The 24021-nt window shown below is 43.1% G+C and overlaps 3 protein-coding genes across 8 annotated transcripts in view; 2 read left to right on the top strand and 1 right to left on the bottom strand.

Moving 5' to 3' along the window:
* Positions 1-5749: 5749 nt before the first annotated feature.
* Positions 5750-24021, bottom strand: part of HEATR4 (HEAT repeat containing 4) — a 29488-nt gene continuing 11216 nt past the window's right edge. Inside the window, exons 7-16 of the mRNA XM_019733395.2 lie at positions 23388-23548; positions 22651-22755; positions 20597-20715; positions 19415-19595; positions 18797-18866; positions 17805-17994; positions 17049-17127; positions 16092-16251; positions 14621-14679; positions 5750-6106 (exon numbers count right to left, since the gene is read on the bottom strand). Of these exons, the coding sequence (XP_019588954.2) occupies positions 5873-6106; positions 14621-14679; positions 16092-16251; positions 17049-17127; positions 17805-17994; positions 18797-18866; positions 19415-19595; positions 20597-20715; positions 22651-22755; positions 23388-23548 (1358 nt within the window). The 3' untranslated portion in view covers positions 5750-5872. The remainder of the gene's footprint in view (positions 6107-14620; positions 14680-16091; positions 16252-17048; positions 17128-17804; positions 17995-18796; positions 18867-19414; positions 19596-20596; positions 20716-22650; positions 22756-23387; positions 23549-24021) is intronic.
* On the top strand, positions 12489-20301 carry RIOX1 (ribosomal oxygenase 1). Of its 6 annotated transcripts, none has more exons than XM_074327234.1 (3): positions 12489-14907; positions 15389-15565; positions 19324-20301. In XM_074327234.1, the coding sequence occupies exon 1, from the start codon at positions 12557-12559 to the stop codon at positions 14501-14503; it is 1947 nt and encodes a 648-aa protein (XP_074183335.1). In that variant the 5' UTR covers positions 12489-12556; the 3' UTR covers positions 14504-14907; positions 15389-15565; positions 19324-20301. The 6 variants fall into 6 exon arrangements, with proteins under 6 accessions (XP_074183335.1, XP_074183333.1, XP_074183334.1 ...); XM_074327232.1 differs by having other exon boundaries at positions 18488-20301; XM_074327233.1 differs by having other exon boundaries at positions 15389-18685.
* Positions 15526-24021, top strand: part of LOC109448264 (acyl-coenzyme A thioesterase 1) — a 38421-nt gene continuing 29925 nt past the window's right edge. Inside the window, exon 1 of the mRNA XM_074327237.1 lies at positions 15526-15565. The gene's annotated coding sequence lies outside the window, so the exon portion shown is untranslated. The remainder of the gene's footprint in view (positions 15566-24021) is intronic.

The raw sequence follows: 24021 nt of genomic DNA, 5'->3' as shown, positions 1-24021 counted from the left end.
GCTAGGCATTCTTTAGGGGGAGAGCCAAACTAAATCTGCAGTATCACAAATAGCATGGGTAAGATCAACAAATTCAAATCCCCAAATTCTAGGACTGCAATGTCATTTACAATCTTCCACTAGGGACAAGCTTAGGACTGATAAAAAGGAGTACCACTTCAAATTACAGGTAATAAATGCATGGAACTCTTATCCAGGAAGGGAATACAATCAGACTACAGAAAAGATCAGAGCAAATTTATGAACTGCAGAGCTGTATATGAGTGAACCAGCCATGTTTCAACCCTAGTCCTACATCAGAATCCCAGGTCCCTCTCCTAGTTCCAGGAATTCCACTTAACTAGTTTAGAGTAGGGTCCAGGGATCTGTATTTTATTTTTGCAAAGTTCCCCTAAGTGATTCTGATTCATAACCAGTTTTAAGGACCACTATTTGAATAGCTTTTTCTTTTTCTCCAAGGTAAGAGACTATTGAATGGACTATAGGTATGACCCAGCCCAGTAATACCTATGGTCCTAATTGTCAAACTGGTTGGTTAGTGGATGACAACTCAGACAGGTACAGCTGGTCATGGAACAAACTGCAGAGTAGCCATTAGACTCCGGATCCACTGGTCAAATCTAGTAGTGTCATAATCCTCTGGTCCCTGGCTCATTTAGAATCTTCCCTAAGACCTGTGGACTTTCTCACCTCAGGGATAAATCAGTTGGGGCTTTGGAAGGAAATATTCAGATTTGCTTCCCAGAATAAGGTACAGACCTCTTTAAACATTTCTCTAGTGGCTCTTTTTGCACAGTGCTTAGCAGAGTACAAAGCATTCATTCATTCAGTAAATATTCATTGACTAAAAATTAGACATGTACTCTATACTAATAGTTCATTGCTGAGGATATAAATAAGTAAATAAAACAATGATAAAACAGACCAGATGTGGTTCCTAGCCTCTTAGGTACTTAATAGGCTCTTAAGTTTTTCAAATTTTATTTTAGTGGCTGCGTACAATGGAGTAGCCATGCCAGGAAACTTTACCTAAGAGTCATTCTACCCTCTTAAAAGCACAGCATTTGAGTTTTTCAGAAGATATAGCTAACCTGAGGCCAAAAACAACCATAAAAGGAGATGCCCATCTTTTCTTCTTAAATTACATACAAGTGAAGGATAAAAAATGAACTTCCAGAGGATGAGAACTATACTTTATTCACCTTTGGATCAGATATAGTGCCTCATGCATAGTAAGTGTTCAGTAGTTTTGAATGAGTGAATGAATGAAGCTTGAATCTGTTCTGCCACGTATTGTGTACCCTGTACAAGTCACAGAATCTTTCTGACCCTTCGCTTCCTCATGACTGGGACAGTAATTACCTTGCCTACTTGATATAGGGTTAGAAATCATATGTTTTAAGAATCATTAGCACTGTGGCTGGTGTAAGGCAGGGATTCATCAGATGGTTATGGTGATGGTACAAAATACAAGTAGTTATGCTGAGAGCTCAGCACCAGATAGTATGGTCAAACTGACACCTAGTGGTGCAATCTTAGAACGCACACCAAAAGTATAGTCAACTGCCAGCTGGTATGAAATTTAAATTGGGGAATAACTAGGAACTAATGAGTACCTTGCTTTACATAAGTAACATTATTTAATCTTCATCATTTTTCTTTTCAATCTTGACTTTATATTACAATGACTTGTGAAGATTTAAAATGAACTGATTTCACCCTCAGAGATTCTGACTTAATTTGCAGGGGGTGTGGCACAGGCTGCGACATTCCAGAAAAGTGATTTTAACATGCAACCAGGTTGAGAAACACTGCAATAAATCCATAAGATAATAATCATTCTTCCCATTTTACAAACGATGAAAGTAAAACTCAAACTGATAAAGTAATTTATACAGTCACCTAGTTATTAGTAGCAGAAGGAAATTTGAACTTGAGTTTACCATTTTTCTCCTACATCCCCCTGTATGTGCAGAGGCTTTTGGAAATCTGATGTGCTCCATTTAGCTCCTGCCTGTGAGAGTCTCAAACTCAGAGTCTTTAGGGAATTCCACGACTGTGGAGTGAAGTACTCCAAACAACAATTTGGTGTTGATGGATGGTCTGGGCCAATGAATCCTCTCTCTAGACTCCCTCTTCCCAGAGCTTTAAACTCTACTGCTCTGTTGATGGAGAAATGAGCAACGTGAAGTTGTTTGACTCTGAATTGAATAGCTACAAGATACATTTAAAACTCTTTTTCTTTTCTAAGGTCATGGATATGTTAGAGAATTAAAACAGATTAATCCTCCATTATTGAGTTCCGGAAAAGAACTGCCTGTACCACTACTGCACACTTACGTGTTTGGCCAAAAACAGTTGAGGTGATAGGTATGAGCAGGTAAAGGAAAATGAAAGGGTCTAAATTCTAACATCTGAGACTGTGTACTAAATTGGCCTTCCACAGAGTTCCTCAGAGGACAGATGATCTTGAAAGGCATGAGAAGCACAAGTCTCTCCCAAACCCATCGTGTGCAAACTGCCAGCTCAGTCCAGGCCTGGGAAATGAATGTCAGTGAGGACAGCTACAGCATCTTATAGAGATGGATGGGATCCAGGCCACTGCCTGGCTCAATTACTTGCTAGGATGATTTCCCTGAATCTTATGAGGAATGTTTCTTTGGATGGTGCTGGGCAACATATGTGAGCAGGCTGAGGGTGCCAAGGTTCAGCCAAGTGGCAACATACTAAAAACTCATCATCTGAAAAGCCTATAGCAGGGGTCACAAACTGCCAGCCCAAGGTCAGAATTTGGCTCCCAGATGTGTTTGGCACAGTGTTAGCTTACAGTGTTTTTAATATTTTAAAATTGCCAATATTTAAATTGGAGACATTTCATGTAAAGATCTAGATTTTAGTCATTGTAATTTTTTGTGTTAAAAGCAGTAAGGGAAGTATATGCATTAAAAATCTACCATCATAAGGGGCCAGCCTGGTGGCTCAGGTGGTTAGAGTTCCATGCTCCTAACTCCGAAGGCTGCTGGTTCGATTCCCACATGGGCCAGTGGGCGCTCAACCACAAGGTTGCCGGTTCCCGCAAGGGATGGTTGGCTGTGCCCCCGGCAACTAGAAAACGGCAACTAGAAAACGGCAACTAGAAAACGGCAACTAGAAAACGGCAACTAGAAAACGGCAACTAGAAAACGGCAACTGGACCTGGAGCTGAGCTGCGCCCTCCACAACTAAGATTGAAAGGACAACAACTTGACTTGGGAAAAAAAAAAAAAAGGCCTGGAAATACACATTTTTCCCCCAATAAAGTCCTGTTCCCCTTCCCCAATTAAAATAAATAAATAAATAAATATATATATATATATATATATATATATATATATATATATATATATCTACCATCATTTAAAAATTTTGTTTGGTATTTTGTTTTTAAAAATATAACTGGAGTTTCAGAAAAGGCAGAGTGTCCGGCTCACTTTTGACATCTGAGAGGCTCTGATGCTGCCTCCAAAAAACGAGCCCATTTTATCCAGCTAGACAGTAAACTCCTCAAAGTCAGAAAAAACTGTCTTATACTTCCTGGTATATCCATGATGACTAAACACATGCAGTTGGTGAATATTTGCTGACACTACAGATGATCAAGAAATGATGGGGTAGGGTGGGGAGATGAAGTGACAACCAAGAGGAGGTTATAGGAGGGCAAGAGAGTAAATTCTAACACAGATGCTTTCCTTCTGACCCACAACCCCCTCTTTTCTGTTGGTCTGGTCGGGAAGATTTCTGTTGATGTAGTTCACTAACGGATGCTCACTTAGGTGAAATGTGTCAACCGATAAAGACATAACTCTTGGTCAAAAATGGAAATGTTCTCTAGATCTTTATCAAGAGAAGGTCAGCATGGTGTTTTCCCCACAGGCTGGGCCAAACAGGAGCTTCCTTTTACCACAGGAAAAGGAGCAGTCAGTTGTCTGATCAACCAGTAGAGTTAATGAATGTGGCAGAAGAAAGGAAGAAGAAAGGTGAAAAGAGGAGCAACGGAGACTACTGAGACTGAGACATTCTTTGTGAGGAGAGAATATCCTACAAATGCCTCAGTCAGGAAAGACAGGCAAGGCCTTTTATAAAGGATTTGTGGAACTCCTGGAATTTTTGTCATTATAACACTTTGCTAGTATGAATGGATTAGGTAAAGAGAATGGTTGCCTAGCTTTTCTATTGTGAAGTAACCAGTGAACCAATTTGGAAACAGGATGTTAAAGGAAACTGTCATGGACTCCAGCCAATTTCATTCCTTCCTCCAGCCTTTTCTCCTGTCCTTCCCCTCACCTGTAAGTTCTCCGCCCCCAAGCCCCCCAAACCCCTGCCTATCTAAATCTCGTGTAGTCTCTGAGATCCAAGCAAGTTCCATGACTACTCCAAAGTTCCCCTTCCTCTCGACTCTTACAACACATCTTCTGTGGGCTGCACAATTCCTACTAGATGAAGCATATTGTCTTTGAAAGGTTCTTATATGTGTGTCTTATAAAACCCCTTGTCAACTCTTTAAGGACAAGGGCCATTTCTTCTGTGGCAGCTCCATCTCCCACAGTGCTGGCGGCCTAAAAGACCCTCTGTTTGGCCTCACTGACTGAAAGGTTCAGTTCGGCTCTCTTGTTCTTGCCAGGAATGCAGAGTGCACAATAACGTCCTTTCACTATGAAATGACAAAGTCAAAGATAGAGGGGCCATGAAAGTACTCATACAGAATTACGTATTGTCTCGAATGCCTCATGGTAGCCAGATCCCAGAATCCTCAGGTTTGATAGATAGATGTGGAAATAACTTTGATATATGTGATGGTGCTTTTGGATTACTGTTTCCCTTGGATGGAATGTGTCAACTAATAAATAAAAACATGGGTTTCATGAGTCAGGAAAAAGGAAGATTTTCTGTTATGCAGTTAACTGATATTCCCCAGAGTTCTTTTGTCCCCATTTCCATAGCTGCTAGGCATTTATAATATTGCTTTCCATATTTCTGATAACAATTCTGCTGAAAGAGGGGATGTGATTAGGGGAAGAAAAAGGGGAAGATTCACATTCCCTTATTTTACTCATTGACCATCCCAAAACTTTTAGGGTGTACACAACAACAATCAATAATTAGGAAAGAAAGCTGGATGCACACTACTTTGAATTCTGGGTCTTTCCTTTCCATGGCAATTTATTGGGTATCATGCGCTCTTACAGAATCCTACAGATACAGTTTGTAATTCCTATGACACAGATAGTTTGCAATTCTTCATAATGCATACATCGTTTAAGCATTCAGTACATCGAGGTTCATGAGAATTGCTAATTGGCCTTGTGAAACTGTAGCAGTGCCTCCCAGGGATCTATAAGTGTTTACACCCACCCACACAGCGTGAGGAGGAAAATGACTGTGCTGGCTTGGTTTTTTGTAACCGTCCAGTGACATGGCTTCCTCATGGCCGGTGAGCTACATTTAAAGAACCTGCTCCAGAGTAAGACTAGTCTTATGGATAAAAAAAAATTTATTTAAGCTGTTTCTTTCCTAGACAAATGGGATTCTAGTTTGGATATAGCTTGCAAAAGATGCTGGATCTTTTGATATTTCTACGCTAGTAAAACTTGGAGCTCTGACCTATGATATTTAGTACATGATTTTTCTGGGGTATGGAAAAATATGCTCTATCACCTAATGTGATGTCTTTAACCCTCTGTGCAAATGATGCACTTTAAAAAACCAAGTCTACTGTTAAATAGTTATTTCTTTATTAACATAATGACAAAGAGATTATACAATATCAATTAAAGAGACAGAATGTGACTCGGTTTACTGCTGCCTTTGTCTTGGAGCAAGAGAAGGGCTCATCCTAGAAATTATCACCTTTCTTTCTAAGGGAAGAGGAGGACATGACCCTGGAAAAAACTTCTGAGTATTTACCCAGCTGGAGATCTGGGCTGTCAGATCCAAATGGTCCCATTGCAATCCTTTTTTCCCGGGTGGTGCGTAGATCTTTGACAAGTGATGAGTGACCTCTGCTTCGTGTGTTCAGGCTGAGGACTGGACTCTGTGACCAGGGATTCGGTCTGCAGGGCCTCACAGGCTGAAGAGAAACATTAACACGTGAGTGCATATGCCAAACATGTGGTCGCACGTGAACAACAGACCCAAAGAGAAAGCCTCTTCAGCTATGGTTTATCAGAACAGCTCTATGAACTACTACAATACATAAGAAAACAGAATCTATGTGTTCCAGACCTGCCTCCTTTGACCCAGTCAGGAGCCTAATGTGGAGAACACACCTGAATAGCCCACCTAAGAAGGCTTGAGCATCTGTATGGTTAGGGTTAGCCTCTGTTTCCTATGCCTTTATTACTATGCAGAATAGCAGCAACTATAGGGCACGCTTGTAGCTATGACTAAAGAGCCTCATTCCTGGGATGTGTTAAGGAGGTGAATTCACTCAGGGTGAACAGCCGCTGGGGACACAGCACTACTCTATTTCAACCCCTTAAGCTAATGAAGAGATGGCCAGAGTAGCTTGTCCCTAGGTTTAAGCATCCCCAGGAGTCTCAACAGTTCTGATATCAATACAAGTTTCTGTATTACTCCATGGAATAATAATAGGGATAGCCTCATTCCCACATGAATTCTCAGCTCAGGGCAAAAGTATGAAAGCCCATTTACCAGGACTAAATATTTAAATATTATACAGCAAGCCAACAAACTGTTAAGTAAAATAGATTCTATCACCTACCTTGACAAGGAGATAAGGCCTGAATTTGGAGTTTTTAGATTCTTTGGAGTTCCTTATCAGAACATGGAGGCATAGGAAAGCCAACCTACACACAGTCCACCCATCTCTTTCCATTCCTGGCCCCATTCCACACTGTGAGGACCTCACACATACACCTGTGGACACTTCAGACTACATGTCCAAGCTCTGTTCACATACCCCTGTTGGCCCTGCTTTGAGTCTAAGGGTACACACGCTTGCAATGCTGACCCCTTTGGGAAGGCAGCTCAGTTCACCCAAGCCCTAAAAACGGGCAACGAATTCCAGAGTTCTGGTTACCCAGAGAGTGTGGTCTACAAGGCATGGTATGTGTGCTAGTAGGGTATGCCCATTTGGCCCCACAGACTCCTTGTCCTAGGAGGAGGCATGTGGCCGGAGGTCAGAGCTGAGCCCTCCAAAGCTGAGGCCCCAGGACAGGGGTCCTGCCTGCTCCAGTGTGTCACTGGTCAGGTTATTGCTAGCCATCCTGACAAAAGACTGCCTCTCAGGAAAATCTCCTACCGTCCATCGTGCCCACTAAGCTGGTGATGTGACACAGGTTGATAAGAACATGTCCCATGGTGCCCCACACTGAATTGGTAATGGAGGAAAACAAAGGGAAATATACAGGGCCAGATGCTAGTATACAGAAAATTCTAATCATCACATGAATAAAATTATAAAAGAAGGATTTAGTTCTCACTTAATGCCTAGTCAAAAAAGGGCTCTCCTGATAATGCAGCATTATAAATGCACCACACGTGTTTTTTTTATAGGAATCCAGCAAAATAGAATATATCAAAATTGTGTATCATATCTATATATCTATATATAGAGATATATACCTCTTCTGTTAAATAAATAGAAAAAATTTTATTATAAATTTAATGGTATTATTTCTGATTTTTATATTTGATTATTTATAATTAATTTCAAATGCCTAATACCACAGTTGGATATATGCCCACTCGTACATTTGCAGAAATACCATGCCTCTTATGTTTCTTATTTCACAAATAACATAATTTCAGCTACATGTTCTACTGCATTATTGCTAGTTAAATAATAAGAACCAACCTGTTATTTATTACCTTGTTTTTCATTAGTTTTTTAAAAATGGATGAATTAATTATAATGGACCATTTCATTTTAATTTTGACTTTCAAGATGTATTCCTCTATCAATTATTTTATTATACTCTTTGAATATTATACTTGAAATGAACAAATGAAGTCATGATACAAAGTAAGTCTAACCTGCACACGAATGTTTGTAGCAGCTCTATGCATAATCACCAAAAAACTAGAAGCACCCAAGATGTCCTTCAAAAGGTGAGTGGAAAAAACCAACTGCGGTACATCCATACTATGGAAAAGTATTCAAAGATAAGAAATGAGCTATCACGCCACAAAAAAAATGTGTGAACCTCCTTAAATAAGTATTGCTAAGTGAAAGAGCCAGTCTGAAAAGGCTACACATTATTTTAATTATATGACATTCTGGAAACGCAAAACTATAGACAAAAAGACCAGTGATAATGTTAATGTCAAGTTCCTTTGATTTTTGTTTGTTTGTTTGTTTAAAGGGAATTATACTGACTTTGAAAGAAAAGAGCAAGGCAAGCAAAGATTAGAGATCAGGAAAAATGAGATGAGTTAGGGAAAGTTTGTGGTTTAAAAAAACACCATATTTTTAATTGCACAAGTGATACATGTTCAATGTAGAAAACCCAGAACATAAATGTAAACAAAGAAGAAGAAAATAAAAATAACCTGGAATCCCATCATCTAAAGGTAACTACTGTTAAATTTTGCGATGTAAAGACTGCCAAACTTTTTTCAGTAGCATGTATGAATAGATACACACATACATATCCCCCAAATGGGATCCTACTGTAATATTTATTGTCTGCTTCTTTCCCACTCATGATATATTAAGAGCATTATTCCATGTCATTAAATTGTACTTCTGAAAATGGTTATTAATAGCTGTTTTTGTAGTGAGAACTAAGTAGAGCCACAGGAAAAGTGATGAAATTTAAGATAAGTCAGGCTCCAAAATGTGCCTCCCAGTTCACAAGGGAAATTAGAAGACAGTCAGCCACAATATTCTTTGAAAACAAAAAAGAAATATAGTCTTTGAGGAAATCACTGAATGTTGAAAAAAGAAAAGGATGAGGTCACAGGAAGGACTGGGAGGAGGAGATATTTGCACAGGATGTGGAAAAGACAAATTTGTAGCCCTCCTCTAACTGAGCACAGTATCTCTCTGCTTTGAGAGCAGAGAAGCACAGCTCATCCCCCAGTTCGCGGCAGAAATGTGTCCGTTGTATACTGAAAACCACTCTTTGGAAAGGCAATTAAAGCTTCTATTGACCCGGGGGATCTGGTATCAGGGCCATGTCAGCACACACACAGCTTACGTTATCAATTAGGAAGAGGGCTCCCCATCTGCTGTCCCTTCCTCCAAACGTTGCAGCCCTAGATTAGGTCACAGGACTTGGAAGGAAAACATCAGTTGGTTTCAGCCCCTACTCTGGCCCTAGGCCAGGTAACTTTGTGCAGAGCAGAGGAGTACCTCACACAAAGGCTTTGTCAGATATGGTCCCAACTTACTCAAACTTCTACAGGGCATATGCAAAAATAATCTAATCTCCCCCTCCCACAAGGTCACTGCTCAATTCAAGAACTTCTCTGCCTCTCCCATTCCTAATTCCTCTGAAGTAGGCCAGTGCCGCACAAGTCATCATATAGGTCATAAAGGGCTTTGCTCCATAAATTATTATAGCTACCATTTTTTTAAGTGTTTAGCTCTGTACCAAACCCTGTGTTAAGTGCCTTACATGCATTATTTCATCCTCTCAACAACCCTAAGAAGTAGGTTCAATTTTTATTCCCATTTTGCAGATGAGATTACTGAGACCTGAGAGAATAATCTAACTGAGCTAATGCCACATATAATAAGTGGGAGGGACTAAATTCTGTTTGGTGCTTCCCAGTAAACATTTTCCTGTGCACCTTCTGTGTGAAAAGCAGTGTGCTAAAAGCAAGAGAAAAAAGGCATTAGGAAATACTTTCCTTGAAGGATTTATAGACTAGAAAGTTTAGGAAGAAATACGACAAGTACGTAATACCACAACATAGGCACAATGTGTTAAATTCAGATAAAAAGGTCAAAGTTCTCTTGATTAGAAAGATGGGAGAGCCTTTGGGGGAGGAGATGGAAGGTAAAAGGGACTTTAATAAGGGTTTTGACAAAAGATGATTGGGAGACGGCATTTAGGAGAAGAGCATGAGTAAAGGTATGGAGAAGAACAAAGGCAAGGAACAGAGAATAGTCTAACTTGTAGAAGTAATATTTAGGGGAGCTGTGGCTGGTAAGGCTGTAACACTATGTGACTTCAGTACCTAACTGAAGGGCTTGCAGTGCTCAGTGGGATGCACAAATGGATTTTGATTAGGGTGATGGCACATTGGGGGCCACAACTTGATAAATTTAATGTTGTATCTACCTGTGTTATGAATTGGCATAGGGAGAGATTAAAGAGACTAGTTGAAAAGCTACTTGTAATTGTGAAAGAAAAGGGGCTATGTAATAAACTTGACAAGCTATTAGGGCGCTACATGGTGGACCTGATGAGCTCAGTGACCAAAAGTAACCACACAGGATGTTTTGATCATAAATTCCTAACTGGGCAGACCATGGCAGGCAGTCCCCATCTAGGCAAAACTCAGCCTTTCCCTTAAGTGAGTGAGCCCTGTCCATTGTTATGCATCTCCAATAACACACCTTTGAAATGTCAGAGTGATTTTCTTTTCTAGACCCCTGGAAGGCACAACCCCCCTCACCAGAACACAAGACCATAGAACTCCTAATTGTTATCTTGGTCCCCGCATTCCAACTTCATAGCCTGTAAATGTTAAATGTTAACTATCCTGTACCCACCAATGTAAAAGAAGTCTTTCTCCTTTTTGCTTTTTATTCAGTCCTAGAGATTTCCCCATTTTGCTTTCTCCCACCTCCTTAATTGACCACCAATGGATTTCATATAACCCTCTTTACATCTCCTCCTTTGATTCTAATGTATAAAATAAGCTGCAAAACCGCCATTCTGCAGAGTATTTTTTCAATCCGTTGAGATCTTGCTTCCAGGCATGTCCTCAAAATTTGGCTCAGATAAACTCTTACAAGACTTTTCTATATTCTGGACATTCTTTCATTGACACAATAAACCTGGGTTTCTGAGCCTCAACACTATTGACATTTTGGTTCCAATAATTATCCATTGGGGGGTGGGAACTGTCCTTTGCATTGTGGCTGTTTCGTAGCATCTCTGGCCTCTATCCACTAGACAGCTCCCGGTCAGCCCACAACCGAAGTGTTCCCTGGGGAGGTAAAATCGCCCCCAGTTTAGGACCACTGTAATAGACCACGTGAGAAATAAAAAAGGGTGGATGTGACACATGGGTAGGGATAAAATCTGAAAATTTTGCCAAGTGTTAGGATAAAAGTGTGACTGAGAGTACTGAGAGAAACAGAACCACAGAAAAGGCCCTAGGGGCCATGTACTCTAATATGTTCATAATTGCTTGCAACATTGTAAATTTTTTTTTTGGAGGGAGTTTGATAAAACCTATCAATAATCACAAAAATTATTTTGCACTTTGACTCAGCAATTCCATTCCTAGGAATTTATCTTAAATGATTCAAATAAAAACAAGTAACCTTTACGACAAAGCAATTACGTGAGGCAGTGACCATGTTGTTCTAAACAATGGCACCCCCATGCCTACCACAGTGCCAGTTAAATGAGAGATCCACATTTAAGAGGTGGATTTAAAATTCAGAGGTGAGATTGAAGATTCTGGAGGGAAGTTCCGTTTTTCCCCGAAAATAAGACCTAGCGGGACAATCAGCTCTAATGTGTCTTTGGGAGCAAAAATTAATATAAGGCTCGGTCTTATATTATAAAATTAATATAAGACCTGGTATAATGTAACATAATATAATGTAAAATATAATATATAATATAATGTATAATATAATATAAATACCAGGTCTTGTGTTAATTTTTGCTCCGAAAGACGCATTAGAGCTAATTGTCCCGCTAGGTCTTATTTTCAGGGAAACAGGGTTGTAGCTAATGAAACAAAATCCTAGAAGGGGTGGGAAGAGCAGATAACAATAATGCAAGTAGAAAAGTTCATAAATGCTTTTTCAGAGAGAAGGCAACGACTGTGAGAATTTGTAATGGATACAGAGAAGTTAGGCAGAGGAACTTACATAGGGCGTCAATCGATGACGTCATCTGCCATGTAAGGAGGGCCTGGTGGACCCAAGGTTTGAAAGAAATCTCGAAGTTTGTCTGAAGGCGTTCATTGAAAACAAGATATGTGCACTTTCCGTGCAAAACTGCTGCATAACATGCTCTTCAGAAATGACGTCCTGGGTAAGGCTGCAATGTGCGAAAGACTAGAAGGCATGAAGTAGCCAATTTTCTTTCTCTTTAAGTCCCCAGCAACTTGATTTTTAAATTGCCCTGTACACATGGAATCCTTGTTAATTTGGCATGGACTCCGCCGCCCTGACGTGAAGCCAGGCATTTAAATTCAGGTATCTTTTGCTCACAGAGCCAGCGAAAGGCTCCGGGTGGAAGGCTGGTGGGCGTGGCCAACCCTGAGGCGGCTGGAGGCCCGCCCCCTTCCCAGCGTACACTGCAGCCGCAACGTGCGTGCGCCCTCTCGCCTACTGCCGCCGTGCTCCGAGGACGGTTGGATTATGGACGGACTCAGAGCTGGTGCAGGGCTGTTGAGGCGCGGGCGGCTGAGACGCCGGCGCCAGCCGCAGCCACATAGCGGGTCAGTGCTGGCCTTGCCCTTGAGGCCCAGAAAGATCCGAAGGCAGCTGAGAAGAAGTGTTGCGTCCCGCATGGCCGCGCTGAGGGCCCAGACGCTGCCAAGCGAGGACTCAGAGGACTCGAGGGTGGAGTCAACAGTGGATGATCCCGGGGACTCGCTGCCTGGTGGAGCGGTGGCCACCCCAGATGCAGCTCGGCGAGAGCCGTACGGCCAACTCGGTCCTGCAGAGCTGCTGGAAGGCTCGCCCGCGGCCCGCTCTCTGCAGACCCCGCCGGCGCGTTTGGTGGAGGCACAGACCCCGCCATCGCGCATGGTGCCGGCTTCGGCGCCGCCCGCGCGCATGGTGGAGGTGCCTGCCGCACCCGCCCGAGTGGCGGAGACCTCGGCCCTGCTGTGCTCTGCCCAGCACTTGGCGGCTGCCCCACCGTCCATGACCCCTGCGACGCTGTCGGGGCCGCAGGTGGATAGCACGGGCGGGAGGCTGACCTGGGACTCGCCGCTACAGCGCGTCTTGGCGGAGCTGAATAGCATCCCCAGTAGCCGGCGGCGGGCGGCGCGCCTCTTCGAGTGGCTCATCGCGCCCATGCCACCCGATCATTTCTACCGGCGTCTGTGGGAGCGGGAGGCGGTGCTCGTACGGCGACAGGACCACACCTACTACCAGGGTCTTTTCTCTACAGCGGATCTGGACTCCATCCTGCGCAATGAGGATGTGCAGTTCAGCCAGCACCTGGATGCCGCGCGCTACCTAAACGGGCAGCGCGAGACCTTGAACCCGCCAGGCCGCGCCCTGCCCGCCGCCGCTTGGTCCCTATACCAGGCCGGCTGCTCCCTGCGCCTTCTTTGTCCGCAGGCTTTCTCGACCACCGTGTGGCAGGTTTTGGCTGTGCTCCAGGAGCAGTTTGGAAGTATGGCAGGCTCCAACGTTTACCTCACGCCCCCCAACTCGCAGGGCTTTGCACCCCACTACGACGACATAGAGGCTTTTGTGCTGCAGTTGGAAGGTAGGAAACTCTGGCGTGTCTACCGACCCCGCGTCCCGACTGAGGAACTGGCCCTGACCTCCAGCCCTAACTTCAGCCAGGACGACCTCGGTGAGCCGGTGCTGCAGACCGTGCTGGAACCTGGAGATTTGCTCTATTTTCCTCGGGGCTTCATTCACCAAGCCGAATGCCAGGATGGAGTGCACTCTCTGCACCTCACCTTGTCCACGTACCAGCGCAATACCTGGGGCGACTTCCTGGAGGCCGTACTGCCTCTAGCATTGCAGGCTGCAATGGAAGAAAACGTGGAGTTTCGTAGGGGTCTGCCCCTAGACTTTATGGATTACATGGGGGCCCAGCATTCGGATTCCAAAGATCCGCGAAGAACCGCTTTCATGGAGAAGGTGCGGGTCTTGGTTGCTCGCTTGGGACACTTTGCCCCTGTCGATGCTGTGGCTGACCAGCGAGCCAAAGATTTTATCCACGATTCTTTGCCTCCTGTGCTGACTGATAGGGAGAGAGCACTAAGTGTTTATGGGCTCCCAATTCGCTGGGAGGCTGGAGAACCTGTGAACGTGGGGGCCCAGTTGACAACAGAAACAGAAGTGCACATGCTTCAGGATAGGATAGCTCGGCTGGTGGGTGAGGGAGACCATTTGTTTCTCTATTATACAGTGGAAAACTCTCGCGTTTACCATCTGGAAGAGCCCAAGTGCTTGGAGATATACCCCCAGCAAGCTGATGCCATGGAACTCTTGCTCCGCTCCTATCCAGAGTTTGTGAGAGTAGGGGACCTACCCTGTGACAGTGTGGAGGAACAATTGTCCTTGGCAACCATGTTATATGATAAAGGGCTGCTGCTCACCAAGATGCCTCTTACCTGAAGGAGTTTCTTGTTGATTGCTGGAAACAAGGCAGTAGTGTGATTCCTACCACCACTACCTTGTTTTTGGGAAAACTCATGGTCTTACCTTGATAATCATCAGTGAGCTCACATTTACCTTTATGACTGCTTCAATGTCACAAAGCTCAGATGGTCTTCTAGGAACCACCACCTCATCTAGGCACAAAAGTAAAAGCAGAAGTTGGAGGTGGAAAAAAGGAGCTATTTCTGCAGAAGTAACCTTGATCCCTGATCATTTCAGAGTACCAACCACATCATCACCCTCAGGCTTTCCTGTACTGTGTAGCACTTGCTGTGTCATTCTGCTTGAGACATTAGAAGTTTTTATTTGGAATTTGCATCCTTCATTTGAGTTCTCTTTCATCAGTTTGGGGGAGGGTTGGGGTCAGTATCCTGTTTGTTATTGTGAGTTTGTATGAATGTTAGAAAAGTTATTAAAATGCCAAAGAATGTTTCCCTTTTTTAAGGCTAGATTATTAATGTGGCATGGCTTGAAGGAATGTGGGAGCGGGGAGGAAGATAGGGAAAATCTATAATGGCTGAGATGAAAGGTAACTTGGGGTAGTTGTAGGATTGGGGCCAATTCTATAACTTGAGGGGTTTAAAATTTATTCATTGTAATCATGCTATTTGAACCCCAAACAGCACAATCCTATTAGAAAAGTTATGATAGAGCTTAACAGTATGTTATGTTTTTGCTCAGTGCTTGCTTGCATCAGTGCCTGGCCCAGCTCCCAAAGAGGCAGGCAGCATGTCTCCTAGTTGTGCTATCATCATAGGCCTCAGTCAGCCATCATGGTAGCAAGCTGGCCATGAGGGAAGGCTGGTGTTCAAGTTACTTTCCACTCTCATTTTTTTCTGGCAGTTGGAAGAAACTTCCCCATATCTGGCAAGTGAATATTCTCATGGTTGGTGGAAAAGAGCCTGGTGTACAAGAGAGAGCACTGGACTTGGAACGAGAAGACCTGGGTTTGGGGTGGTGGCTGGTAGGCAGCTGGCTGAATGACCTGAGGCTGCTGCTACGCCTGGGCACACAGATTTTGTAAGTATATATTGGCATAGCTTGAGGGCTGCACCTCATCATTTAGGTTTCATTTGGAACTTTTAAGATCCTATCACCATAACTAATAGGTTCAGTTACATAAGGTTGAGAACTTTACAAAGTCTTTCTTTTAAAGTTGCGAAACTATAAATGTACGTAAAATAAGGACGCCAGCTCTCCCTCCAACCCCACTTTCCAGAGGTAACCACTATCACAGGTTAAGCCTACAAGGCTTTTTTGGGGGTGCTTTTACAGTAGTTTTGTTTTGTTTTATACTTAACGTTCTTCTAATATAACTCCCTCATTTTCTTTTTAAGGGACAAAATAGCAAATAAATAAATCTGGGGGGCAGGGGAGCAGGAAGGAAAATAACAGGAAGACTGAAAGGATGGTGCCCAAGAAGGAAAGGAGGTATAGCCTTTCCTGGCTCTCATCCTGTAGGGCTCACAGCTAGTCCCAAACATCCAGATCCTGGAAAAAGGCTTGTTAAAAGTTAAGGCATAAGACTCAACCCTAGAAAACCTACCCTGAAAAGTTGCTTGAAGAAAAGTATGGAGTTTCAGTGGTTTTTGCCCTTCTTTGGGTTGCAAGTAAACATGTTTTGCTTCCTCCTTCACTTTTCTTATTTCTGACTCAATCTTGAATATTTTCTGCGTCAGCAAGTCCTTTTGGCTTAGTGTTTGAATCTAGATTGAACAAATGATGTTGAAAAAAACAACTGCTCTAGGCTGTAAATCATCAAAAAGCATTAATAAAATAACATCGCATCATCCTTATCAGTATTACGTGGTACATAAATGCCTGAGAGCGTTGTTCTCTTGTGATACTGGTTGGACATTTTTACACCTGTTAATGAAAAATTTACTTTAGTTTTTTGGGCATGATGAAAGGAATCTGCTAAGAAATGCTTAGTGTGAAGCTGGTTTTGATAATTACATGAAGAAAGAATCTTACATATTTAAAGTCCTTTTCCTTCTATTCATCTCCTCTAATAACTTTGAAAAATTAGAACCACCTGTTCAGCTAGAGTGTTTTTGTTGTTGTTGTTTTTGGTGAAAGAGCCCAGATTAGGAACTAAGGAAAGTTTAGAAGGAAAAGGAAAACCTAGGAGGCCAGCTCCAATCCCTCATTCCTTTATTATGCCTATCTGCAAAAGAAAAATGAAGAACTTGGGTGTAGGGGATGGTGAGGAGAAAATGGGAAGTGAAGAAAACAATATTTCAGAAACAGCAAACCCTGATTTTGAAGCCTACTTGATAGAACTAATAGGATTGTTGTTTTGTCTTTTTACCAGTAGGATTTTATAATCCTATCTTGCACAGATGTTTTGTATCTTCAAATGATATGGTATCCATGTCTAGGATTGTAGAAAGTATTTCTGTGATGGGGAAAAGAGTATGTACATGCTTAGGAGGAAAAGGGGTCTGAAGAACTCGTGAGAGCCCTGAATTTCCTCTTGAAAACACAGCTTGCACTTATCTACCCTGTTCTTGATCTTCTGATGCATTTCTTGGTTTCCTTCATCTTCTAAGTTAAGTATCTTCATTGCCTGGTGAATTTCCCTGAAAGATAAGAAGGACTTGTTAGGTTGTTCTCCCCATCCTTAAAAAAAAGCATGGGGCTGGAAAATAACGACTTGGGAATCAGACAAGAATCCTAAATCCTAATCCTAGCTATGCGGTTTTGCTGAGGCTTATCTGCAAAAATGGTATGATGCTTAGCTTATAGGACTGTTGTGTAGTTTTTGAGATGATATATTTGAAGATACTAATAGGTACCATTTATTGAACATCTTTATGACAGGTACTAAAGATGTGGCTATCTTGTTAGTCATTACCACAAACCTATAAAATAGACTTATCATCTGCATTTGTTATTTGAAAAAAATGGGCTCAGAGTTGGACTTACCGAGGCTCACATAGCTACTGTAATGCAGGCCTGAGCTGGAATTCAAACCCTGGTCTTTTTTACTCTAAAGCCTGTTATCACAGTAGGCACTTGATAAATGTTAGTTGAATAATGAATAATTTAAAACAACCTGGAGAATAGGTGCGTGAACTATATAAGCTTGACTTTCAATCTAATTTAGGTCAGTTTTTATGTTACCTACTTGGCCCAGGTGAGCTTGTGCTTTTACAACCATTAGGCAGCCTGGAAAGGCAGGGATATATTCTGTTAACAAGGGTGGAGAGTTGGCAGTGCAGCAGATCGTGGAAGGAACCAGAGATTTAGTGCTTACTTTAGAACAGCATCATGGTTTTCTAGGAGCAGCACATCTAGGAAGGTGTCCCTGACCCGATCCCCTTGAAGTTTGAGGGCTAGGATGCTACGGCAAGCTTCTAGTCGCACACCTGGTGACTTTTCATAGTGGATAGCCCAGAGCAGGAGGTCTGTCAGCTGGGGACTCACTTGGCCAATCTGTCCCAAAGCTGCAGAGGTGAGAGGGCAGCATGTTCCACTGTCATTTAAGAATGAGCTGGCTATATCCTAGCCTCCAGAAATGGGCTCAATAATAAGGTATAGGCAGCCACCGCTGTATTAATTATTGCAAATGCTAAACCAAGTCTTTATTTTGTTTGTATCTTCCTTTTTAGATGATAATCATCATTGGAATTTCAGGGATAGGTTTGAGTAGGACATTATCTCCAAAGGATTACTAGGAGGGGTGTTTCATCCCATTCTTGCCAATTTACCTATATATGTAGGGATGAGATACAGGACAGATAACTCAAGGCCAGCCTAGTCAAAGCAGGGTGATGGGGAAAGGAGGCACAATCATTTCACAGGTTTACCTAGGGCCGATTCTGCTGGGGACCTGCCAAAGACTGTCAGAGAGAAACAATGCCAAAGATCCTTACAAGGAAGCTAGGAAGATTTGAGGGCAGGAGTCTAACCATCTTGAATGTGGTCTGACTTTTACAGAGTCCTATAGTGGAAACCTCCAGAGAAAGCCAGTGTATTCAGCAGTGGATACCTACTTGGACTGGACAAGACAGTTACCAGGGACTGTCTTGTCAGCCCTGTGCCTTAACAAGTTTAACATTGACCTGGACTCAGGATCCTTAACTAAAAATTAAAAAGAAGAAAACCTACTTTCTCAGCTAAGGAACTTCTGAGCAGGTGTGATCACCCCTCCCTTACACTCCGCCCCCTTCCTAGAGAGTAGGGATCATCTCTACTAGCATGTGGGAACGTATTTATTGTTGAGTTGCTGGGGCCACTCTGTCATACCTCGAATGGCAAAGGCCTTGATTTTCCAGTAAGGATCTCTCTGTATCAGATTCAGAAGGCATTTAAGAACCTGGGATGGATAAAAGGCGGAGTTGAATGGAGTGGACCAGAGCAAGAATGAACCAGAGACAGGGACCCCTCTTGTCTCTAAAATGTACTATAACTAAAAAATGACATATTACTTCTAGTGACAAATGAGCTGGAGCCTGAAGCACTAGCCTGCACACACAGTATATTAGCTGAAATATCTTATATCTGTAAATTGATTTTCTCAGCTCACAGGTCTATGTATGGCCATGCAGGCTTTTGAATACCTCCTTCAGGTTTTCCCCTAATATTAATAACATGGGATTATAACTCCATTCCCTGGAGTTGAAGCTGAAGATCACAGCTGAGGTGAGAACAGGATTCAGGGATGCGCTCTAGAGTGAGGTGCGATGTCTGGGAGCTAAATGTGGTCTTAACTGATTGGTGTGGCCTATATTCCCCCTCACCTTCCTGGTTTTGATCTCTCTGTGTCCCCACAGAACGGTGAGTGTATTATGTACAACAAGGGAAGCTCAGGGTAATGCCCTCTTCTGGTTAATCAGGTAAGATGGGAATGTTCCCTTGACTCACCATCGTATCACGGATCTGCAGGGCACCTGCTGCCAAACAGGCTGCCCGCCGAACTGCCATGAAGTCATCAGAGAAGCAGTCCAGGAAGCTTGGCAGAAGCTTGGCGGTCATGAGCTTAAGCGCACCAATGAGGGACAGGGCTTCCGCACGCTCTTGGGAATTTCCTTGACCCAGCTTGATTCTATAAGGCACAGGTGCTTGTATTTTCCCTCAAACTTTTGGTGATTCCACCCCCGACCCTGCACTAATGATAAAATCCGATCTCTATAGGTTCTCCATTATCCATTCCTATCCTTTCCTAGTTGGCCTTATGTCAGCTGTTTTACTGACTGGAATCCCTGTTTATCTAACATGTGCTAGGCTCGAAACTATGTTGAATGACTAAAAGGAAACTTTCAACATGGACCCCTTACTGCAGTCAAATTCTCTACTGCCTTCGCGTGTGCCATGCTCATTTTTGCATTTGGCTCCCAGCTTGGAATGTCTTTTCCTCTCTGCAAACGTAGTCATATCCATCGTCCTTTAAACTTGACTTTACTAGATTTTGCCTGTATAATCAAAATCATGTCATACTTTTGGACTGTTAGGGCCTGCCCCACAGTCACAAGCTAGCAGGCAGTCAAGGTCTCCTGGCTCTTTGGGAACGCTGCTTATCAGACAGTCAATTCCGCACCAGGCTAGCAGTCAAGGTCTCCCGGCTTCTTGGGATGTGTGTATGGGAGTAGGCCAGCAGGGCCTGCCAGATCGTTCTCACAAAATGTGCTTTGTTTGCTGTGTCTATATCACCTCGCTTCTCTGCCTGTGTGCAGAGCGCTACCCCTCTGGATGGCCACCAAGGGAGACTCTCCCCGGTCTCTAAGTCTCAATAAACCTATGTCCCGCACTCAGCCACCTGGTGTGTTCTTTGGGCTTGCAGCTTCTCGGGCACAAATCTTGGAACAACTGGGACTCAGTCCTCACAGGACTCTTTCAGACATCTAGTGGGCACTCAATGATTCTTGACCACATTATAGTCCGCAGGGACTGTTAACTTTTTATTTTAAAAAATAATCCTGCAGTGGAACCCAGTACAAGGTCGAGCATATACAAATGAGCAGCTCAACAAATGCTAACTGCCTGGCTCCCAGGGCCCCCGAGCACTTAAGAATAGAAATGTTTTTGTCTTATGTTGACTAGGTTTACCTGATCATGTCATGCACCTCTTTCCCAAGACTCATTTGCCCCAGAGCTTGGGCAGCTGCTTGTCTTACGTCCTTACTCCAGTCACTCCACATCAGCTGGATCAACTTATGTTTTATATCCTGTAAATAGGTGTAGTGATTAGCTACCATTTATTGAACATCAGTTTTGTACTTGGCACTGTACTAAGTTTTTATCCATCACTTAATCCTCCCAAACAATGCAATGAGGCAGATATTACCATTTACAGACGACAATGGAGGCTCAGATTTACTTACTTGCCCAAGGTTAACAGACTGAGTGCTGGAGAACTAGGTCTGTTTTCCAAGCTCATGTTTTAAACTATACTGTGTTGGGGCCAATGTAACTGTACTTGAGAGACTTAATATTTGAAGGTGACACATTAATACGGTAACCAAGTCATCCCAGTTTGCCTGGGATTTTCCTGGGTTTAGTACTAAAAGTCCTGTGTCTTGGACAAACCAGGACAATTGGCCACCTGTATTACTAGTACTTCTCTGAGAAAGGAAAAGACAGACACAGGAAAAGACATCAACAGTTATAGTTGATGATTATGTGAATGTCCACGCTACTCGCCCTGCCTGAAAACTCCCTTTTTCACCCCTATGTAGTACTTGATGTTTTCTACTTTTCTTTTAGGATTTAGCTCAAAAAGCATCTCAGTGAACTCTCCTCTGTCCTCTGTAAGCATAGGAAAATCCCACAACACGTTACAACTGCTTCTGTTATAGCTATTATAACATTTACCAAGTGAATACATACTATCCGCATTCTCAGTGTTAGCCTAGTGCCTAGCGTGTAGGATGTGGTCAGAAACTGCTTACTGAGCGAGCGATGGACATAACCGCTGTTCTTAATTCCAGCAGTCTGATTTGAGGTTCTCATCTTTACTCCAGCCCCTGCTTGCTCTACATGTCTTTACTTTCAGTTGGCAATCCTGGCAAGTGCTGAGGAGGTGAATGTGTAAATAAATCAGATGTTAAAATGATATTATGAAATGCAGAGTCTGACTGAGTTGACCCAGGTGAGATTTTGGACTTCTCACAAGTTCCCGGGTGATGGCTGAACTCCTGGTCCAGGACTTTGCAGCAGGGTACTATAGCAGTTGAGGCAGAATTAATTCAGACTAAAATGTCTTCAGGTGATTATACTAAATGGCCATATTTTGTGCTTTCCACATCAAAATGCGAGGGTCAAAAGAGTGGAGGGTATTCACTTATGGGAATGGTAACATCCTGGGCTATTTTGGAGATACTCAGTGTTATAAGGAAAAGATACAGTGACACAGGAAGAAGTGAAAAATCCCATTTGGACACGAAGATGATTCAAAAATAATAGCGAGAAGGAGGTGAGGTGAAAGTCTAAGTGACGGTCAGGGTTTCCTTTGTCTGGAAGTCCCCCTTCAGTTCTCTCCAAGTCTTGCTCAGCTGCCCCACATTCCTTCATAGAACTTTCACTGATAAGTTCAGCCCATACTAGCCTCCCGCTGAAAAGTTTAGGAGAGTACCTTACATTTACATGTATCACTTGTTCTTGACTCATTTGCGTATGTTGGTCTTACTCTGTCAGTTTTTTGAAAGTAGGGACTGTTGTATACCTTCTGTATGTGTGCTGAACACTCAGCCAACATAGACACCAGTGTATTTGGATTGTTGGGTACTTTAAGTTAGTGCTTAAACTATCTGTGACGAAGGACCGATTTTTGAGCAAGAAAAATGTCATTGATACATCGTACAATGATATTGAGGCTATGTCAAATTATTGTACAATTTTTTAAATGCAGGCTTTTTGCTTATTTCATTGTGGGTGGGTTATAAACAGTTTGTGGACTGCCACCACGCTGATAAGCAGTGGCTTAAGTCACAGACAGGTTGGCATTTGAAGGTAATTCTGGGTTAGGAGTAAAAGGTAGCAATGTGGGGACAGAAATCTGTTTGGCGAGAATAGGATACCAGATAGCAGCAAAAAGTGGAAAGGCTCCCTAGCCCAGTTTTGCTTAATTTTCTGTCCTGGAAGCACAGAAAGAGGAGGCTTACCAAACAGACATTTCCATAGATCCGCGAGAGAGCCCGGCAGGCCATAATCCGGTCCTTCCATTGATGGCTGTTCAGCTCCACAGCAAGCATGGTGTGAATTAGGGTCTGAGGAAATAGAAGATTTGTACGGATATTCATTATCACTTTTAGAAATGCTAGAACCTCAAACAACTTCCATCCTAACATGGCTCCCAACATACTTAATGTCACAGTACATGAGATACCCATCCCTAACAAAGAGTGGGTTTATAAAATACGGAGCACTCTTCCATTAAGCTAACTAACTGCAGGGATCATAAATCAGGGAACAAAATACAGATTTTGTAATCTGAACAGAAAACCAGGGCCTTCTCTTCCTGACTTGAACTATCTTTACCCCTAAAATAACTTGTATGTGTCTCAATCCTTGTGAGTTTCACGTTTCTGCTGAAAGTAGACACAATTGTAGGTCTGTGGTTTCCCAGGGTAAACTTAGAGCAGCAGATTCTACATATCACAACTCTTCTTGCACACACAGAAATCATCTGCAACCTGCTTTTCTCACTTTCCTCTCAGCTAGCTGTTGTTCCTCTAACCTTGTATACACACCTACACCCCAGTTCAACCACACTTGGTCCCCTTTTACCTGTGCTTGAGATCATCCTACCTGCATTTTTGATTCCTGACATGCACTGACCTCAAAGACCCAATTGTTCCCCCAAACTGGGTTTCTTTTTCTGACCCTGTAATGGACATACTGTCTTCCCACTGAGATGGCTCAGGAGCATGCAGGACTGCCGCTCAGTGTCCTCATCCTTCTTCTTAAACATCTGATGGAGGATCTTCTTAATCACGGGGTAAGTGGCAGCACCGTCCAGAGCCAAGCACTGAGCTGCAGCCCAGCTATTTACGCTGTCACCTGCCACAGGGGGGTGAAAAAAGGAGTCCTGGATGGCGACCTGATCTCCCCGCAGAGAGAACAGCCTTCGTGTTGGTACCCAAGGCTGGTACCTGCCGGTTAACTCACTTCCCTGTGCTCTTCTCAGTCTAGAAATCCAATCCCATATTTAAACCTTATTTAAATGGATCACATCAAGGTTTAAAATATAGACTGAAAAATCTTAACTTGAAAAGTTAATCCTAAAAAGTTCTTACTCCTGTTAGCTAACAGCAGTAAGGCACTTCTGAGTAAGGCCAGCAGTAAGGCCTGGCTGAGAGGTACAGTTGTTCCTCCCCCTAGAGATGGGAAAGTCTGGAGTGGATGGAAGCTTTAGTAAGACAGACAGAACAAGTTGAGTGTCTGTGCAGAAGGCCCAACCAGTCAGCCAGTTGTCCTGATCTATCTCCACCCCCTCACCCTGCCACTCCCCCAGCCCCCAGACGAGGAATAGG

This window comes from Rhinolophus sinicus, linkage group LG03, assembly GCF_036562045.2.
Source record: "Rhinolophus sinicus isolate RSC01 linkage group LG03, ASM3656204v1, whole genome shotgun sequence".
Taxonomy (NCBI): domain Eukaryota; kingdom Metazoa; phylum Chordata; class Mammalia; order Chiroptera; family Rhinolophidae; genus Rhinolophus; species Rhinolophus sinicus.
The sequence above is the reverse complement of the archived record's forward strand: the minus strand, read 5'-3'. Positions and strand labels throughout refer to the sequence as shown.